This window comes from Rhinopithecus roxellana, chromosome 8 (assembly GCF_007565055.1).
Source record: "Rhinopithecus roxellana isolate Shanxi Qingling chromosome 8, ASM756505v1, whole genome shotgun sequence".
NCBI lineage: Eukaryota > Metazoa > Chordata > Mammalia > Primates > Cercopithecidae > Rhinopithecus > Rhinopithecus roxellana.
In genome coordinates, this window is record NC_044556.1 from 53,475,110 (window position 1) to 53,495,888 (window position 20,779).

At 45.3% G+C, this 20,779-nt stretch overlaps 1 protein-coding gene across 4 annotated transcripts in view; it reads left to right on the plus strand.

Moving 5' to 3' along the window:
• The first annotated feature begins 2,094 nt into the window (after positions 1 to 2,094).
• VTCN1 (V-set domain containing T cell activation inhibitor 1) overlaps positions 2,095 to 20,779 on the plus strand; it is a 69,109-nt gene continuing 50,424 nt past the window's right edge. Inside the window, exon 1 of one of the 4 annotated variants that reach the window (XM_010367892.2) lies at positions 2,095 to 2,225. In XM_010367892.2, the coding sequence (XP_010366194.1) occupies positions 2,194 to 2,225 (32 nt within the window). In that variant the 5' untranslated portion in view covers positions 2,095 to 2,193. Of the gene's footprint in view, positions 2,226 to 9,537; positions 9,757 to 20,779 lie in introns of those variants that run through there. The other 3 variants (XM_010367888.2, XM_010367891.2, XM_010367890.2) reach the window with 3 other exon arrangements.

Here is a 20,779-nt window from a genome sequence, read left to right on the forward strand (position 1 = left end):
CTTGGAGGTGTCTCTGCTGGGTTGTCTTGATTTTCCCTCCAGGGTCATCCTTAGCTGTTCCTTTAGTGATGATGCATGGCTAGAAGAGAGAAACTCCATGACTCTGCCCCAGGATGTTTGAAGTGGGGCTGCTTTTTTATTTTATTTTATTTCATTTTTTGAGATAGTGTCTTGCTGTGTTGCCCAGCGTGGAGTGCAGTGGCATGATCATGGCTCTCTGTAGCTTCAACCTCCCATTCAAGTGATCCTCCCACCCCAGCCTCCTAAGCAGCTGGGACTATATGCCCAGCTAATTTTTTGTTTGTTTGCCTCCTATTCTTTTTTTTTTTTTTTAATTTTGTAGAGATGAAGTCTCACTATACTGCTCAGACTAGTTTCGAACTGCTAGGCTCAAGAATTCCTCCTACCGGCCAGGCGCAGTGGCTCATGCCCGTAATCCCATTACTTTGGGAGGTCGAGGTGGGTGGATCCCTTGAAGTCGGGAGTTCGAGACCAGCTTGGCCAATATGGAGAAACCCCATCTCTACTAAAAATACAAAAATTAGCTGGGTGTGGTGGCGCATCTGTAATCCCATCTACTTGGGATGCTGAGGCAGGAGAATCACTTGAACCCGGGAGGCAGAGGTCACAGTGAGCCAAGATTGCGCCACTGCACTCCAGCGTAGATGACAGAGCAAGACTCAGTCTTAAAAAAAAAAAAAAAAAATCCTCCTACCTTGGCCTCCCAAAATATTGGGATTATAAGCTTGAGCCATAGTGCCCAGCTGAGGCTGCTCTTCTTAAGGCTCATTGAGGGGCAGGGCAGAATCCCTGTGCCTTTGGTTGGAATTACAGAAACCACTGCTCCCACTGCCCTCAGCTTCCCCAGACCCGGGAAGGACCCACTCAGCACCGGCGCTGCATAGATTCCAGGGCATCACCCTTTACTTACTCTGGGGAAGGGAAGGCACATAGACTCCCTCTCACTTATTCCTCACTCCAGCCCGGTGAGACACGCCTTGAAGTAAAGTGACGTTCTCAAAGCCACATGATGAATTAGGAATCCAGGAATTGAACCTAGCTGTGTGACTCTGAAGGTCTTTCCACTGTGACCTTGCCCTCTCCTGTTGCCTTCTTTTCACTGCTCAGTTCTCCCTTCCTGCACCATCTTTACTCAATGGTTGCTCCACCTGCCCATACGCCAACACTAGGAGGATGCCGCTGAAGGCCTGGAGCACCTTCACTGCAAACATAGTCAGTCAGCAGCAGCAGTAAACTGGGCAACCAGTCATGAAACTTTCCCATCCGAGGTTCTCTTGGGGGCTGGAGGAAACAATAAGGAGAGAGAAAGAGAGACAGAGAGACAGAGAGCAAGGCTTAGGCTTTAACGAGAATCTTGCCTAGTTGGCAATCTGCTGGATGAAATGTCAGAGATTTTTGCTAACTCACTCACCTTTGACAGTAATTGCTTCTGGGTCTTGGGATCTCCAGAGAGAGGGGCAGTTGAAGCAGAGCACATTCAGTGTCTTTTTGGAGTGTCAAAAAAATTGCAAGGTGGGAAGTGCTGGCCCTCTGCCGCTCCCACTGAAATGAAACCGGAAGAGAATTGCATACCCAGCTGGGCATCTCAGGAGACCTAGGCAAGTTCAGTCTTGAGTGACAAACTCAGTGGTCTTGTCACTTAAACTCATGGCCTTCCTGAGGTCCCCCAGCGTGAGTCTCCTCCATGAGAGACCTGACCAGTGGTGACCCAGCCTCTGAGCATCATCTACCAGCAGAGATGGGGACTCCTGGCCCCCAGGCTCCTAGCATAGCCTGACACTTTGAGTTATTCCAGTCCTTTCTTATTTTGAGATTAAATCTCCCTCCCTACAGCTCCCTTCCACAGTCAGGAGGAAAGTCCTGCTGAATACAAGCCCTGAAGCAAGGGCCTGGGACACTTTTCCCCGTCACCCTCTCCCAAAGTCAAGGCTTGGAAAGGCAGCTCTGAGCCCCTGGCTTGGCTGGCTGGCTGGAGCAGGCAGCCACTGTGCCTGCAGGGAATTCTGCACAGCTAGTTTCCTCATACCTGAGCTGTCTACAGGTGCACGCACCACTCCCGGCCTGAACACACTATTTAAGGCCAGCACACGGGAGCTGGTTGTGAGTCACCAAGGAGGGCAGCAGCAGCTCCACTCAGCCAGTACCCAGATACGCTGGGAACCTTCCCCAGCCATGGCTTCCCTGGGGCAGATCCTCTTCTGGAGGTAGTATATACTCTTCTGTCTATCCTTATGGGTGAAGGGAACAGCAGTGAGGTCTTTTAGGGGTGCTGAGCACTGCTGGGCTGTCCCATAGGACCCCACCTATAATTTTATCTGGTCCAGCATTGGGCCAGTGGGAGCCTGGCCAGACAAGAGCCTAGCTGGACTTGACTTAACATCCCACCTCAGCTGCTCAGGGCACCTGCTCAGGGTTAGGGAGGTTTTTGGTTGGTGGCCTGCCATGGAGGGCTGGCCCTTGCTGGGCAGCTTGGACTGAGAGGAGTGTGTGCCAGGCTGAGCATTCCCCTGAGATGTCAAGGCTGTGAGCACCGTTTTGGGGACACCGAGCAGGCTGGTGTGGGCTGCATTGTGGGATGGCAGGGAATCCATGACTGCGACGGTGGAGGGGATGCAGGAGGACCCTTTATGCAGCCCCCAGGGGGAAGGAGGAGAATGTACTTTCATTTCTCTATGGGTGTAATTTCTTGCTACTCCTGAGCAATTCACACCAACACCCTTCCCCAGACCCCTGCCCCCAGCTCAAAGGTGGGGTCCCTAGTTTTCCTAGGAGCTCCTTGGAGAGGAGAACTTGCTGCTGCTGCTGTTGCTGCTGCTGCTGAACTCTCCAGAGAGGAAGAAGGAAGCAAGTCCTCTCTCCTACCTTTTACTTCTCCCCTGAGCTACATTCTAGTTGCCTCTTTTTCCCTCAGAACAGCATTTACCGTCCTGGAGAGAAAGAGATGGAAAGTGCAGGGTTTTCTTGAACTGATTGATCCAATGTCAGTCACAACTCAGGACAGTGTTTAGGGAGACTGATACTTGTTGGTTCTAGAGGTTGTTTGAAAGATCAGTCCTCCAATTTCTGTTTCTTTTTCCCGCAAAAGGAAGAAAAGAAGAGAGGGAAGGAGAGAGGAAAGAAATCCTCAGGTCAACTGTGAAAAGTTTGTGAAGAGACTAAGAGAGTAGTGTTACTTCCCAGAGGCAGCCTAGAATATTCTTCTCCTTGAAACAAAATATCAGCTCCCGCCGATTCGACTCACATTTATCTGAAATCACTTGCCGGGTAGCAGGGGTGAGGAGCTCTTCAGGGCTGGCGGGGGTGGCTGCGGCAGCACTTCTCCCCCTCCCCTGTGCCTGGCTAGAGCACTGTGCTCCAGGAGAAGCAGTGGGTGGCGGGGGCTTTCCTCTAGACCCTTCTGCCCTGAGAGGATGTCCCTAAGAAGCACCTATGTCAGAGGAGCCAGCATTTTGTGAGCGCCTCTTTCCCTGCCCTGCACTAGGTGTCTTAGAGCAGTGTGTCCACTACTGCCTTGTGAGGGCTCGTTATCACCTCAGAGAAGTTAAGGCCAGGTGACTGTGAAACCGTGCATGCGGGGATCTTGCTCTGAAATCCCAAGCTCTTTCCCCCTGCCACCCTTGCCCCTGCTCCTGCCAGTCCCAGCTCCCCATGCCCCTCATTCCTCCAGCCTTGATCCCAAGGACATGAAACGCTCCTTCTATGACAAGTGGCTCCGTTGTTCGGAGTCAGATGGGATGTGTGGGCTCTCTCATAAGGCTTTGCATCCAGTCTGACTGGTTTTGCTGGAGGATTAGCAGGAGGTGCGTGTTCAAAATTCAGATCCCCCACCCTTCAGAAACCCATTGGAATCAACAGAGACTCCTCTTGTTGGCCCCTGCATGCCTTGTTAGCTATTCACGCTCTGCAGTTTCAGAAGCAGTGACTGTCCGTGAGGGTGGCAGATCCTTTGTGCAAGGGGCCTCCAGGAAGTGGGCCAATGAGCAGCTTCAGTGGGGAGCAGGATCATGAAAGCTCGTCTCAGGGATGCAGGTGGAGCCTGCCTGGGGGAACTCTTGACCCTAACAACCCTCTCCCTTTGTCATAATGGCCTTCATTCATAAAAATGCCTCTCCTGGAGGTGATCATGACAGTGGTGATGTGGGAACGCTCATGAAAGGGCCTGCCATCCTCTGCAGACTCGGTGAGTTATTCTCCTAAGTATTCATAATTACCAGAGAGCCTAATTCCTTCAGATCTCACTTTCAGCATGCATGCTGCTCAGGGATCGAATGCTGATGTGCAGTTTTTACCATGCCTGGCCTCCATGCACATTTAGGAGCTGTATAACTAGCACCCTCTTCCCCTCTCCCCATCATGGCTGTCGACGGCAGCAGCATTCACTTACGGAACATTTGCAAAGTGCCTGCTAGGAGGACAGGGGTAGAAAACCCTTGCTCTGAGGGAATTAAGTTCCAGTCAACAATATTAACTGAGCACTTACTGTGTCCTGAATTTTGCACTAGACAATGGGGCAAAGGTGACTAAGATGCAAGATGCTGTTAAGGTCATAACCTAATGGAGGAGAAAGACTCCCACATAACAACTCTAACGTGCCACCCTTAAGTCCTGAGACAATAAGCACAGGTTGCAAGTGGAGAACTTCCATCACCCAAAGCTTTTGGGGAGGGTTTCTGAGCCAGAAGATGGGTGGGCCGTGTCTTGGACAATGAGTTCGTATGACCCAGGTGAAGAAGGGTGGAAAAGGCTGTCTAAGTAGAGGAAACAGAATTAAATCAAATGCAATAACACTCACGAATGAGTATGGTATGTTGGAAAGCTGCACACTACTCTGTATTATCATCACAACATGAAGATGAGGTAGGGAATGCTGGGAGATGAGGCTGAGAGGTCACACCAGGTCACAATGGGCCTTCTTCACTAGACTCAGAACTGGGATTTGTGGTGATGAGGAGCCCTTACAGGCACAAGCCATATTGGTTTCCAACTTTCAGTGTCCCTAAGCCTATAAAATCTGAGCCTTCAGAGCCTTCAGAAGGGGGTCAAGGTGGTTTTCATCAGGTGGACAGCAAGCCTGGAGGCCAGAAGAAGAGTTGGGAAACAATTGTGGTCAGAGTATACAGAATGGGGACCTGGCATAGATGAGAGTGAGAGTAAAGAACTACAGGAGAAAAATGGATTCAGGAAACACTGGACTTAAAACTGGTGATATTTGATCAATGATTGGAGGGGCAGGTAGGATGCTGCAGAATAAGAGTAGATGTGGCAAGGGGCAGATCCTGGAATGACTTCCATGTTTCTGGATTGGGTGCAGTGAGTTGGGGACAAGGAAGAGAGAGGAGATCTAGTTAATGTGTTGAGCTTGAGATTCCCCTGGGACCTTCAGACAGGGATGCTCCCTAGGTAGCAGAAGGCATGAGGCTAAAACTAGGAGAAGTCAGGGCTGGGGATAGACATCTGAGTGTCAATAGCTCAAGGGCAAGGAATAGTCATAGTGGGTGGCTTCTAAGGAGAGCACGTGGAGGGAGAGAAGCAAGGGGCTGGGATGGAGAGCTGAAGAACACCAACATTCAAGGGTGGGCAGAGGAAGAGGGGGGTCAAGGAAAGAGCTGAGAATAAATGGCAAGAAAGATAGCAAGAGGTCAGGATAGAGATTAATGAATGTCAACAGAGCGGAGTCTCATGTAACACGCAAGGCTAGTGATCCGTAAACATTTGCCCTGTTTCATCTGAAATCACTGGTGACAATGGGATTGATAAAAACATCACAGGAAGGAAGCTACTGAGTAGAGAAGGAGCAGGGATCTTTCTACAAGAGGAAGGTGGATGAAGTAGAGAATGAGGGAGCCTGGAACAAGGAGGCTCAGGGAATTTGCTTTGGAATTTTGGTTTCCCATTTCTCCTAAGTTTGCAAGCTGGTGCCTGGCTCAGACATCTCAGACCCTGATGGTCGGGGAAAACAGTGCCAAGCAACACCATGGAAGCTTGTCTGGTAAGAAAATCTTGCTTGAGCCTAGGCTAAGGAGATCTCAGCACAGGCCATATTGGTGTCCAACTTTCAGCTTCCCTGAGCCTATAAAATCTGAGCCTTCAGAACCTTCTGAGTCCATCCCATGAACAGGACAGGAATCTGCAAAATGAGATAAATTGTACATTGGAAGAAAGACTTCAATAGGTGGCACCTGTGTTCCTGCCCCCATCGGGAGTAGATGATTTTCTGAGCATTACGCTTTTCCCCCATCTCCACCTGTTGCAATGCTACTCATTTCTTTCCATATTCAGCTCAAATGCCACCTCCACTTTGAAGTCTTACAGGATTTTTCTAGTTGCCTTCAATTGCCCATCTTATGTTCACAGTCAGCCATGTTTATGAATATCTGTTCCTGGTGCCTGTTTCCCTCACCAGGGTCCTTGAGGGTTGGGACTCTGTCTTGCTCATTGTGGTAGGGAGGCAATGCAGCACTATGCAGCACTATGGCTATGCATCTGGATTCAAATCCTTGCTCCATCATGAACATTTACCCTCCAAGAGCTTCAATTGCCCTATCTATGAAATGGGGCAGATAATAGTACCTAACTCCTAGGGCTGTATGAATGACATGTGATAATCATGTTCCTGGCACATCCTAAGAACTCCATAAAGGTTAGCTATTGCTATACTCATTACTTGCAACTCCCTCTACAATCCATGGTACTTGGTTGGCTCTCCATAAAAATTTGTTAAGTTCAATTTCACGACTCCACTGGCACTTCTGACCCTGAAATAGATGTTGCAGTGAGGGTATACTTTGGATTAATTACCCCAGGAATCTCTTAAATTCAGTTAGCTCTAAAAGAACTCTGGAGTTCTCTAGATTCTTATTCCACAAAATAATAATAGTAATAGAGTCCACCACAACTTTTGTTGTCATGAGAATACTCGTAGAGTTCTGTAGATTCTTATTCTACAAAAAAAAAAAGAAAAGAAAAGAAGAAAAGATAATAATAAAGTCCACCACACCTTTTGTTGTCATGAGTCTGAGACACAATCCTTCTCTAAACCTGAGGATGCTAGGATTTAAGACTTATTAAATGTCTGACTCTTTTAATTCCAGTATAGAGCATTAAAAGTTGGCGGCAAAGAGCTTCAGCGTGGGTGAGGTGCATCTGGGAGGTCCTAGTGTGTACAAGCTCAGTGTCTAGATCTCTGCTGAGGCACTGCTGACACCAAGAACAACAACCTCAGGGGCCAGATGGAGCAATGTGACTATGACCAAGCACGTGGTAATGCTTAATTAGCTAAACTGTCTCATAGTCCTAATTATCTCCATTTCATAGACGCAAATGTTGAGGCAAGTTACCTTGCTCAATGTCTCCTAGGCAGCCAGTGGCAGGAACCAACCTGTTACTATCTAGTCCTCTATACCGACTTTTACTGAAACATTACCTTTCTAATCAGCTATGCTTATTCTCTTGCTACTTAAGCAGAACCCTCTATCACTGGCAAAAACCGTGCCTCCTCAGTAACTGTCATGGCAGAAGAATTCTTAGCTGGCCAAGGGCAGAGCTCTTCCCAGAATTGGCTGGAAACTGTGGATTGTTGGTCTGTGTTGCTTCAGGCAGCTGCTCTAGGTGAATGAGTGCAGGAGTAAGGAGTGACTGAAACTCAGTAAGAATTATATGCTGGCCGGGCACCATGTCTCACACCTGTAATCTCAGCACTTTGGGAGGCCAAAGCAGGTGGATCACTTGAGCCCAGGAGTTCAGGAGTTTGAGACAAGCCTGGGCAACATGGTGAAACCCCATCTCTACAAAAAATACAAAAATCAACAAGGTGTGATGGTATATACCTGCAGTCCCAGCTACTCGGGACTGAGGTGGGAGAATTGCTTGAGCCTGTGAGGTTAAGGCTGCAGTGAACCTTGGTGTTACCGCACTCCAGCCTAGGCAAATAGAGCAAGACTTTCTCTGTCTCTCTCTCTCTCTCTCTCTCTCTGTGTGTATATATATATAATACAATATATATTTATATAAACAAATATATATATATTTTATAGATATATATATTTAAACTCTTTCTTAGCTTAAAAATTCAGAAAGTCAGAACACCTTATTTTATCAATGGGATAATCAGAATAAAGTATGCAGCTTGTCCAAGGGCTATGCATTTAAAGAATGGTAGAACAGGGTTTCTTTTTTTTTTTTTTTTTGAGACAGAGTCTCACTCTGTTGCCCAGGCTGAGTGCAGTGGCACAATCTCGGCTCACTGCAACCTCTGCCTCCCAGGTTCAAGTGATTCTCCTGCCTCAGCCTCCCAAGTAGCTGGAACTACAGGCGCCCGCCACCACGCCTGGCTAATTTTTTGTAGCGACGGTGTTTCACCGTATTAGCCAGGATGGTCTCCATCCCCTGACCTCGTGATCCGCCCACCTCGGCCTCCCAAAGTGCTGGAATTACAGGCGTGAGCCACTGTGCCCGGCCAAAACAGGGTTTTTTCAATGATCTTACATTGCCCAGGGACCCTAGCTAAGAACTGTGTTGAGTGGCCGGTCGTGGTGGCTCACGCCTGTAATCCCAGAACTTTGGGAGGCCAAGGTGCGCGGATCACGAGGTCAGGGGATCAAGACTATCCTGGCTAACACGGCGAAACCCCGTCTCTACTAAAAAAAAAAATACAAAAAATTAGCCGGGCGTGGTGGCGGGCGCCTGTAGTCCCATCTACTTGGGAGGCTGAGGCAGGAGAATGGCATGAACCCGGGAGGCGGAGCTTGCAGTGAGCCGAGACGCACCGCTGCACTCCAGCCTGGGCGACAGAGTGAGACTCCATCTCAAAAAAAAAAAAAAGAAAAGAACTGTGTTGGACCCTAGCAGACCACATTTTACCCAAGCACCAAGAATCCACAAATCTGAGAGACCCAGACTTCATACATACTTACTTTTGCCATATGAAAGTGTGGAAATAACGTGGATACTGGAGTTAGTCTAATCTGTGGATGTATTCCAGCTCTCCACTTCCTAGCTGGGTGACCTCAAGGAAGTTACTTAACCTCTCTGTGTCTTCATTACCTTATCAGTAAATCGGGCATTAATAATAGTAGCACCTAGGTCACAGGACTGTTATAAAGACTGAGTTAATACAAGTAAAGAGCTCAGAGCACCGTCTTGTAAATAGCACTTTATGTGTTAATTACTCTCAAATTATTCCCTCCAATGTTTTTGCAGAAAACAGAGACTTGGAGGGAGGGAGAGGAATGACAAGTCCAACAATAGCAGCTGGACTTAAGGACATTTTGTGTCTGGATTCTTTTGAGATTTCAATGGATTCAGATATCCTCTTTCTAGTCCTTGTGCTGTGAGGTGTGGGAAATCCCCTGCCACCTGAGGTGGTGAACTAGATGAACCCTAAGGCCTTCCCCATCCAAACTCAATGTTCAAAGTATGGTCTTCCAACCAGCAGCATCCACATCACCTGGGAACTATTAGAAATGCAAATTTTCATTCCCCCCATCCTGCAAAGAATCAAAAATTCTGGGTCAGGGCCTGGTAATCTGTGGCGTAAGAAGACCTCCAGGTGATTGTCTGTATTAGCAGCCTCTCTGTGCTCCCTGATTCCTTCAGAAAAGCACAAGGATTTAATCCAGACAGATATAAATTTCACCTGGGATCATTTATCATTCCACATTCTTCTTTAAGAAATCTGCTACAGAGCCGCAGTTGGGTCTTGATGAAAACAAAGGAAAAGCCATAAAGTTTCTACAGGTAAGAAACCCAGGCTACATTTCTCTCTGTGTGCGCTTTTCACAATCCCAAACCATCTGCCTGCAATGCTTCTGATTTCCTATCACATCACTTCAGATGTGTTCCTGCTGCTGCCAGCACAGTGATCATGGGAGAGAGGGCAGGCAGTTTTTCCTCTTTCTTATTCTGCAATTTAAAATGAAAAATTTCATAGATAAAAGCCATGAAAGATTTGAGAGACAGAGAGTGCATCCATAAAATGTAGGAATTGTCTCTTGTAGCTCCTTGTCTTGCCTCCTCATTGTGTTTTCTTGGCACCTCCACCCCCAGAATGGCCATTTCATACCTCTCTTCCCTCTTCAATCCTCTTACAATCCCCATCCCTTCTCCCCACCCCAGCCTCAGATGATTATCTTGCTCTACCCCTCACTGAGAAAAGAGAAACCAGCAGACAGGTACTCCTTCATCTTTTCACATCCAAAACTACCTGCTACACTCACCGGGTGCCCTTTTTCTCTGCCTCCCCTCCTGGTACCAGAGGATTTGCTCAGCTCATATCAAAGGTCAGCCCCTCTGTGCTCTGGATCCATCTCATCTCCCAGCTCACAAACACCTCCTCCAGCCGATATCATCAATCTCTCCTCTGCACCTCTATTATCCCCATCAGCATGCAACCCGTGTAACAGGATTTTCTGTCTTTAAAGAAAACCCTGTCTCGGCCCCACAACCTCTCCAGCTACCCACCCCATCTCTCTTTTTTTCCTTTTCAGCACTTGTTGCTAGTGTTGCCTGGAGTGAGTGTTCATCCTGGTTTTGTGGCATTGCAAAAGGAGAGTGAGGTAAAGGTTTCAAGCACAGGTTGGAGCCCGGTTGTCTGGGTCCATCCAACTCTGCAGTGAGCCGAGTTACACTTTCTAACTGTGTGACCTTGAGCAATTTAATTATCCTCTCTGTGCCTGGATTCCTCATCTGTAAAATGGGGATAATATTAGAATCTACATCATAAGATTGTAATGGGAATTAGATGAGCTAAGACATAAAGCGCTTAGCAACATATTCTTATTTCCTTTTCAATTTACTCTAGATGGATTTTGTCCCCACTATACCTAGATACTATTCCTGTCAATGCCTCTCATCCCCTCCACATGGCTGAGTCTAAAGTTTACACCTCTGTTCTTATCTTGTCTTCACTTCAGCATTCAACACAGATGTCCCCACCACCTCCCTGAAGCTCTTTCTTTTGGTTTCCATGACACTACACTCCCCTGATCTGCTGCTCTCCCCCTCACTCCTGACATCGGCTGGTCTCTCAGCCTCCGTTTCTCTATATGCAGTTGCTGGTGGCGGCTTTTCTCCTCTGCTGCCCCCACGACGCAAAGCCACCAAGCTCTGCAGTCAGGTACAAGGACATATCCTTTCATCCGTTTCCTATATTTGATGATTGACCCTACCTTTTACCAAAAGACCTAAGTGTTCAGGAACAGAATATAACAGTATGGGAACAATTATCCTTTAAAGTGGTTGGCAGAAGCTTCATAAAGTCTTATGAGGCATGATAGGGTAAGTCATGTAATAGCAAGTACTGTGTGGGAGGGAATTTCTTTTCGCATCCAGAGGAGCCCCAGGCATAAGCCCTTGAAGCTTGAGATAAGTTTTCCAGACAGGTCCTGGTGGAAAGCCCTGAGGCAGGAGAGATTTGAAGGAGGGAGGCAAGAAGCTGAGATTTGATTTCACTTCTGCTCATGCAAGGAAACTGCCTTCTAGCCTCTTCCTTCTTTCTTCCATTTGTTGAAGAGAGATCGAATATTAATGATTTTCTGCAGCCAAGAGAGAAGCAGCCAGATTTGATGGGAAAGTCATGGTGTCATTTTATTGGCCTTAGGCCAGGTGATCTTTGTCTAATGACCTTAATATGGGGTCATGGCAATTTAGCAAAACAAGCCAAGTTTTTAACCCTTCCCCTACCCCCACCCCCGCCACAGTGGTCACCTTCACCTTGGGACCAGCCCTGTGGGTGCTTCCCCATAGAGGGGCTATTTATCTCTTGGGTACTTACTCATGTCAGGTCCTTCAGAAGGACAGTTTGCAAGGAATATTAGGGGCAGGCTTGCAAATTGCTGCTGGCTCAGAACCTAGGGACAAGACTGCATTTGCGAGTGGGATGTGTGCAGGGAAAGGGGGAGATCAGGATTCCAGAATTTCCCCTACACGGAGGGATTCCCCCACAGAGCCCTGGGGAGAAAGCCATAATCCTGAGTTATTGTGCCTTTCTGGTCAGCAGCTCTGTGGTGCTGCTGCACTGGGAGTCCCTCCCGCAGGCCAGGCTTTGTCTAAAGGTCTGGACAGAGGAATTCTCTTGGGCAATGACAGTCTCACTCTCCACCAAGAGACTGCTGAGGGGCTTTTGGGACAGTGACGTAAGCAAGCCCAGGAAGACATTTTCCCATGGTCACAGCTTTGTAAGTTGGAGCTAGTTCCCTAAGTTACCCTCAAGAGTGCATTCTATACTGCAGTTGTGCACTTATGATAGGATTATTTTCTACTATTTTCCTTTCCCATTATAAATGTACAGAATTGTCTGGGCAGGGTGGTTCATACCTATAATCCAAACACTTTGGGAGGCCAAGGCAGGAAGATCACTTCAGCCCAGGAATTCGAGACCAGACTAGGCAACATGGAGAAACCTTGTCTCTACCTCCTGTACCCCACCAAACAAAAAACAAACCAAAAAAATTAGCCTGGCATAGTAGCGGGGATTACACCTATAGTCCCAGCTACTCAGGAGGCTGACATGGGAGGATTGCTTGACCCCAGGAGACGGAGGTTGCAGTGAGCTGAGATCACACCATTGCACTCCAGCCTGGGTGACAAAGTGAGATCCTGCCTCAAAATAAATAAATGTGCAGAACATCTAAAACATTGGAATCCAACAGACATCTGGGGCCTAACTGGAAAAGTTAACCATCATTTGTAAATAGTGTTGCTGTAGGATCCTGTACAGAACTTCAAATAACCAACTTAAATGCAAACTTTGGAAAAGAGCCATTGGGTGAAGATCTATGTAGACAGGCTTCATCTGGGTAAGGAGGCAGAGAAACTGTTCAAACAGTAATGCTTTACCTGTCTCTTAGGTCTTGGAGTCCACCTAGCTCAGTGAGGAGGCCAGTGGAACATAATACTGAAGTCCTGGCTGGAGGTCATCTTCTCCTTGACACTACTCTCCAACCTTGGAAAGAATGGGGAGGGGGTACACTGGGATTTTTCTCAGAATTCTGTTTCCCAGGCTGGGCGGCCGCAGTGAGATCATGGTTCATTGTAGCCTCGACCTCCCAGACTCCAGCAACCTCCCAACTCAGCCTCCCAGGTAGTTGGGATTACAGGTACTCACCACCATGCCCAGCTACTTTATTTATTATAGACGGTGTCTCCCTATCTTGTCCAGGTTGGTCTCAAAAACTCCTGGGCTCAAGCAATCCTCCCACTTCAGCCTCCCAAAGAACTGGAATTACAGGCATGAGCCACCATGACTGGCCCATAGTTCTATCCTTATAAATGACTCTTTTCTTTTTGGTTTTTGCCCTTTTAAAGTCCAACTGTGAATAGGTTTTACATAGTTATTAATACAATGTGTGTGCTTTTGTGCTCTGCTTTTTCCATGAAAACTTTTCGTGTTAAAACAAAATTTTAAAGCAATTTTACAGTTAAAAGAATCCTCGTGGGCCGGGCACGGTGGCTCAAGCCTGTAATCCCAGGACTTTGGGAGGCCAAGGTGGGTGGATCACAAGAGATGAAGACCATCCTGGCCAACATGGTAAAACCCTATCTCTACTAAAAATACAAAAATTAGTCAGGCGTGGTGGCACATGCCTGTAGTCCCAGCTACTGGGGAGGCTGAGGCAGGAGAATCACTTGAACCCGGAAGGCAGAGGTTGCAGTGAGCCGAGATCACACCACTGCACTTCAGCCTGGGCGACAGGGCGAGAATCCTTCTCAAAAAAAAAAAAAAAAAAAAAAAAGGAATCTTGCGGCTGGGCGCAGTGGCTCACACCTGTAATTCCAGCACTTTGGGAGGCCAAGGTGGGTGGATCGCTTGAGGTCAGGAGTTCAAGACTAGCCTGGATAACATGGCAAAACCCCGTCTCTACTAAAAATATAAAAATTAGCTGGGCATGGTGGTGGGCGCCTGTAACCCCAGCTACTCAGGAGGCTGAGGCAGGAGAATTACTTGAGCCTGGGAGGCAGAGTTGGCAGTGAGCAGAGATCGTGCCATCGCACTCCAGCCTGGGAGACAGGGTGAGACTCAGTCTCAAAAAAAAAAAAAGAAAAAGAAAAAGAAAAAGAAAAATGGTAATTTCAAAGGACTTGACCTAATATATATTCTTCTAGGACATTCATTGTGCATATTAGCATATTAAAGGCTTTAAAAAATCTTATAGACTTAAAGAAATCTGTTTAATTGTGATTCACCCAATATTATGAAAATGTAATGCCTTTAAAAATAATACTTGTTAATATACATTAGGACACCTTCAAGAAACTAGGCATTGGGGTAATTACAAAAGAATAGAAGCCACGACGAGACAAAAGTATGTGAATGTGGGAGCCCAGGAGCAGCATCTGGGGCCTTCTCCCACCTTCCAAACTGGATGCAGATGCTGCCTGAGCAGATGCCCAGGAACCAAAGGACAGGCTGGTATTTTTACTTCCCAGGAATGCCCTCTCATATTTGATATCCAAAGTCATCATATTTTTCAGGCCTTCCCCTTCTACAACAATGCTTTCTTGATTAACCTTGCCCCACATTCGCTTTTTTTGTAACTGACCTATGCTCTTTCCTCTCTCATAAAAGTATAGAGAGGATTCATGAGGTGATAGGAATGGGCCACCCCATAGTTCTCAAATGACAGACATTAAATAAACATGGGTAGTGTTTTGACTGCCGTCTCATTGTTATAATTTTAATTACTTTACCTTTCAGGGTATTATTCTCATCTTAGTTTATAGATGTTCATTTCATTTGCTGACAGCTCCCAGGTGGGTGATGCCAATGTGGATGCAGGAGGTGATGCAGCCCTAGGTTACCTATGCCTCTTCACAGACCACGGATGCTGAAGGCACAAGTAACCAGAATTTGAATTAATTTTTCTGCAGCCACTGGAGCCAAATGTCTAAGACAGGGAATGGAAATGTCGGATGGGGGTAGAATCAGAGTACAGTGAAACAATGGCTGGCCAGGACTAAATCTTTAGTACTTCTACTTTTTTTTACTTTTTTTACTCTACTGTCCCACTCTCTGGAATCTTTCCCATGAGAGATCCTTTAACAGGCTTGTCTGTCATTCACATATAACACACAAGCCTTTATTAGGGCTGTCTGTCTTTCACATGTTGTTAGTATGACCAATTCTCTAGAGAGTGAGGAGGCATTTTGATATCACTGTGCCAATCTGATCTGGTTACCAACCAGTTGTTAGATGTGAGTAGAAATAATCGTGATACTTCAGGGAAGTGGAAGATGAGAGTTGAAAGGTAGGGTGGGGGCGTCCCTAGGATAGCACACGTTAATGTAATTAAAGTGGTTAACTGTAGCTGGGTAAGGTTGAAGTGACATTAAATGGGCCCCTGACAGTTTTGTGCCCCTGCAGTAGAAAGCAGTGCCCAGAGTGAATATACCTACAGGAGAAATTCTTGGACTCTCAGGGGCATTGCTACAAACACCCAGTTACCAGGAGGCATAAGAACAAGCCTTTTGCTTTCTCATGATGTAAATGGAAGTACAGCCCTTGATTTAGACTCACCGAAAAACCAAACACTGGCAAACCTTGAACAAGCCATGCCGTCTTCCAGATCCTTACCTCTCATTTTGTTACCAGTGGAGGGTGTCCAGGTTCTCAGCATCGTGAGCAAAGAATTGGACAAAACACACAAACAAAGCAAGGAAAGAATGAAGCAACAAAAGCAGAGAGTTATTGAAGGTGAAAGTATGCTCCACACGGTGGGAGCAGGCCAAGCATAGGGGCGCATGAGCCCTGTTACAGAATTTTCAGGGGCCTAAATACCCTCTAGAGGTTTCCATTGGTTACTTGGTGTATGCCCTATGTAAATGAAGAGGATGAAGTAAAGTTTCAGAGTCATTTACTCAGTGTACTCCCTAAGTAAATGGAGAGGATATTTCCTGTTATAGCTGAAGCGTTTCCATTTGACTTAGTTCTAGGAAGTCAGCATGAATGGGCCATATGCTCCCTGTCTCCAGACCCTATTCTCCTGCCTCAAATTTGTCCTCTATAAAAGTCAAAAAAATCCTAATAATATATCCTGAGTTCTCTGAGAGCAGTGAGAAGGGGGAGGGGTGTGACCATTGCTAATTCTCTTTAGGTACATGATAAATCTGTTTTCTCGTATTTCTACATTGATATTTTCTAGTAGACAAATTACTAGGTCAGTGAAATGCTTGACTTTTATGGGCTTAGCAAATAAGTACTTATAGTTTCACGAATACTGACCCCAACATATTGTACTTATCTTAATAAACATGTTGTGTGAAAGTAAATGATGATTTTCCGAGGCAGAAAGTATGTGAACTGCAAGAGAATCTTTTTAATGTGGGTAGAGGCTCCTGCTAGCTTCACAATTTTCTACCTTTAAGGCAAATAAAGTTGTAAAGAAGTGAGTTGCAAGATGGTGGCTTTCATTAGCATTCCCCAAAGGTGTCAAACTGTGAAGGAAGTATTCTGTTTATTCAAAAATTCTAGGGGCTCCAGGTGCTGCTCGCTTGGGCTCTCTGGAACTGAGGCTGCTCTCTAATCATTGCCTGGGGTAGCTTGTGAGCCACGTATCAACTTATGAAGAACATGCTTGCTCACTTAAATGAAGAAAAACAAGCTATCTATAATTCATAGCACATATTCACTTGGGTACTAGCTCTTTCTGTGAGAGTTCTTCTGAAAATGCAAACCACTAACCCAGGAAAGTATTTAAGTTACCAGCTTTATGAGAGCATTAAATGGAGAGAAGCCTGTTTGCCCAACATCTAAAAGAGCTAGATTGTACTCTTAAAAAAAAAAGGCAGGGTTTTCTTTTTTAGAATTTCTTTTCCTTGTTTTTTTATAAGAATAATATTGGATTAGTGTGGAAAATTTGGAAAACACAAAAAAAGCACAAAGGAAAAAAACTTTATCGGTCCTAAACTAGAGATAACCACTATTTATATGTCCTTCCAGTCTGTTTTTTCCTCTCTCTCTCTCTCTCTCTCTCTCTCTCTCTCTCTCTCTCTCTCTATATATATATATATATATATATATATGTATTTAATACATAGCAAAATACTGAACATATTATTTTGGAAACTACTTTCTACTTATTGGTCTTATAAGTATTTCTCAAATAAATCTTCTGTAATATGATTTTTTTTTTTTTTGAGACGGAGTCTCACTCTGTGGCCCGGGCTGGAGTGCAGTGGCCGGATCTCAGCTCACTGCAAGCTCCGCCTCCCGGGTACACGCCATTCTCCTGCCTCAGCCTCCCAAATAGCTGGAACTACAGGTGCCTGCCACCTCGCCTGGCTAGCTTTAGTAGAGACGGGGTTTCACCATGTTAGCCAGGATGGTCTCGATCTCCTGACCTCGTGATCCGCCCGTCTCGGCCTCCCAAAGTGCCGGGATTACAGGCTTAAGCCACCGCGCCTGGCCTGTAATATGATTTTTTAACAAATGCATAGGATTGTCACTAATGATGAACCTTAATTCACTCACTAAGTTCCCTATTGTTGGACATTTAATTGCCTTCAATTATTTGCCACAAATATTACATTTATTTTATTTTATTATCATCATCAAGACACAGTCTCACTTTGTTGCCTCACCTAGAGTGCAGTGGTAACATCATGGCTCACTGCAGTCTCAACTTCCCAGGATCAAGTGATCCTCCCACTTCAGCCTTCCGAGTAGCTGGGACTACAGGTGCATGTCAACATGCCTGACTAAATTTTTTAAATTTTTGTTGAGGCAAGGCCTTCCTATGTTGCCCAAGCTGGTCTCAAACCCCTGGGCTCAGGCAATCCTCCCTACTCATCCTCCCAAAGGGTTAGGATTGCAGGTGTGAGCCACTGCACCCAATCCTATTACATTAATTTTAATCAACACTATAGAAAACCTTGGAAATGCATCTTGTTGGTTCTATAGAATGAATTCCTAGAAATAGAATTACTGGGATCAAAGTGGGCTGTGCATATCGTAAGCCTTCTGATGTATGTGGCCAAATTTTTCCCCTCTCCCCATACTAAAATCGGTACCAACTTATGCTCCTACCAACCATTTAGATGCCTTAAAGTATTAATTTTCACTAAAGCCTTTTTCCAGAACCAGCACTAACCCTGCCAACATATTGAAAAAGAAAATGACAAAATTTTAATTTAACATTCCCATCTTCTTCAATATTTGAGATTTTCTTTCTTGTTTCTTAGCCTCCTTTCTCTTTTTTCCCCACAGCTTAATTGAGGTATAATTGACAAAAATTCTATGTATTTAAGGCATACAATGTGATGATTTGATGTACATATACATTGTGAAATGATTACCACAATCAAGTCAGTTAACACATATACCACCTCAGTTATTTGTGTGTGTGTGCAGTGAAAACACTTAAGATCTGCTGTTAGCAAATTTCAAGTGTACAATAAAATATTACTATTATTATTATTATTATTATTATTATTATTTTGAGATGGAGTCTTGCTCTCTCTCTCAGGCTGGAGTGCAGTGGCGTGATCTCTGCTCACTGCAACCTCCTCCTCCCGGGTTCAAACAATTCTCCTGTCTCAGCCTCCCAAGTAGCTGGTACTACAGGCGCCCGCCACCATGCCTGGCTAATTTTTGTATTTTTACTAGAGATAGGGTTTCACTATATTAGTCAGACTGGTCTCAAACTCCTGACCTCAGGTGATCCACCCACCTCGGACTCCCAAAGTGCTGGGATTACAGGCATGAGCCACTGTGCCTGGCCTACAAAACAGTATTTTTAACTACAGGCCCCATGCTGTATATTAGATCCTCAGAACTTATTGTTCTTATACATGAAATTTTGTACCCTTTGACTAACACCTCTCCAGTTTCCCTAACCCTCATCCCCTGGCAACCACCATTTATCTCTCTGCTTCAACGAGTATAACTTTTTAAGAGTCCATATATAAATGAGATGATATAGTATTTGTCTTTTTGTGTCTGATTTATTTCACTTAGCATAATGACCTCCAGGTTCATCTATGTTACCACAAATGGCAGGATTTCCTGCCTCTCATATGCTGAATAATATTTCATTGTAAATATGAGACACAATTTCTTTGTCAACTCATGTATTGATGGACACAGGTTGTTTCCATATGATGGCTCTTATGAATAATGCTGCAATGAACATGGGGGTGCAGATAGGCCTTCTAGACATTGATTACATTTCCTTTGGATAGACACCCAGCAGTGAGATTGATGGATCAAATGGTAGTTCCATTTTTAACTTTTTGAAGAATCTTTGTACTGTTTTCCACAATAACTATACCAATTTACATTCCCACCAGTAGTAAACAAATGTTCCTTTTTCTCTGCATCATCACCAACTTTTTTTTTTTTTTTTTTTTTTGAGACGGAGTCTTGCTCTGTCGCCCAGGCTGGAGTGCAGTGGTGCGATCTCGGCTCACTGCAAGCTCCGCCTTCCGGGTTCACTGCATTCTCCTGCCTCAGCCTCCAGAGTAGCTGGGACTACAGGCGCCCGCCACTGTGCCCGACTAATTTTTGTTTTTGTAGTAGAGACGGGGCTTCACCATGTTGGCCAGGATGGTCTCGATCTCCTGACCTTGCCTCACCAACATTTTTATCACTTGTCTTTTTGATAAGGGCTATTGTAACAGGTGTGAGGTGATATCTCACTGTGGTTTTGATTTATAGTTCCCTAATGATTAGTGATGTTGACCACCTTTTCATTTGCCTGTTGGCCATTTATGTGTCTTCTTTGAAAAAGATATATATTCAAGTCTTTGCCCATTTTTAAAACTTGGGTTATTTGGTTTCTTGCTATTGAGTAATATGAGTTCCTTATATATTTTGACATTAACTCCTTACCAGATATATTGTTTGCAAATATTTTCTTCTATTCTTTAGGTTGCCTGTTCATTTTGTTGATTGTTTTCTTTGCAGAAGATTTCTAGTTTGAAGTATTCCATTTATTTAGTTTTGCTTTTTTGCTTGTGTTTTTGGTGTCATACCCAAAAAGTCATTGCTAAATCCAGGATCAAAGGGAACTTTTTTCCTGGTAGTTTGAATTTTGAGTCTTATATTTAGTCTTCAATACATTTTGAGTTAATGTTTGTGTGTGGTATAAGGTAAAGATCCAATTTCATTCTTTTGCATGTGGATCTCTGGTTTTCCCAATACCATTTATTGCTGCTGCTATTGGATGGAATGTTCTGTCTATGTCTATTAGGTCCATTTGGTCTAGAATTTTTTTTTTTTTTTTTTTTTTTTTTTTGAGATGGAGTCTCGCTGTGTCGCCCAGACTGGAGTGCAGTGGTGCGATCTTGGCTCACTGCAAGCTCCGCCTTCCAGGTTCATGCCATTCTCCCGCCTCAGCCTCCGAGTAGCTGGGACTACAGGCGCCCGCCACCACGCCCGGCTAATTTTTTGTATTTTTAGTAGAGACGGGGTTTCACCGTGTTAGCCAGGATGGTCTCGATCTCCTGACCTCGTGATCCACCCGCCTTGGCCTCCCAAAGTGCTGGGATTACAGGCTTGAGCCACCGCGCCCGGCCTGGTCTGTAGAATTATTCAGGCCTACCGTTTCTTTATGGATTTTCTGTCTAAATGATCTCTCCATCATTGAAAGTGGGATATTAAAGTCCGCTACTATTTTGGTTTTGCTGCCTTTTCTCCCTTGAGTTCTGTTAATATTTGCTTTACATATTTAGATGCTCCAAGGTTGGCTGCATAGATATATTTATAATTGTTATATCCTCTTGATGAATTAACCCCTTTGTCATTATCTTTGTTATTATCTTTGTC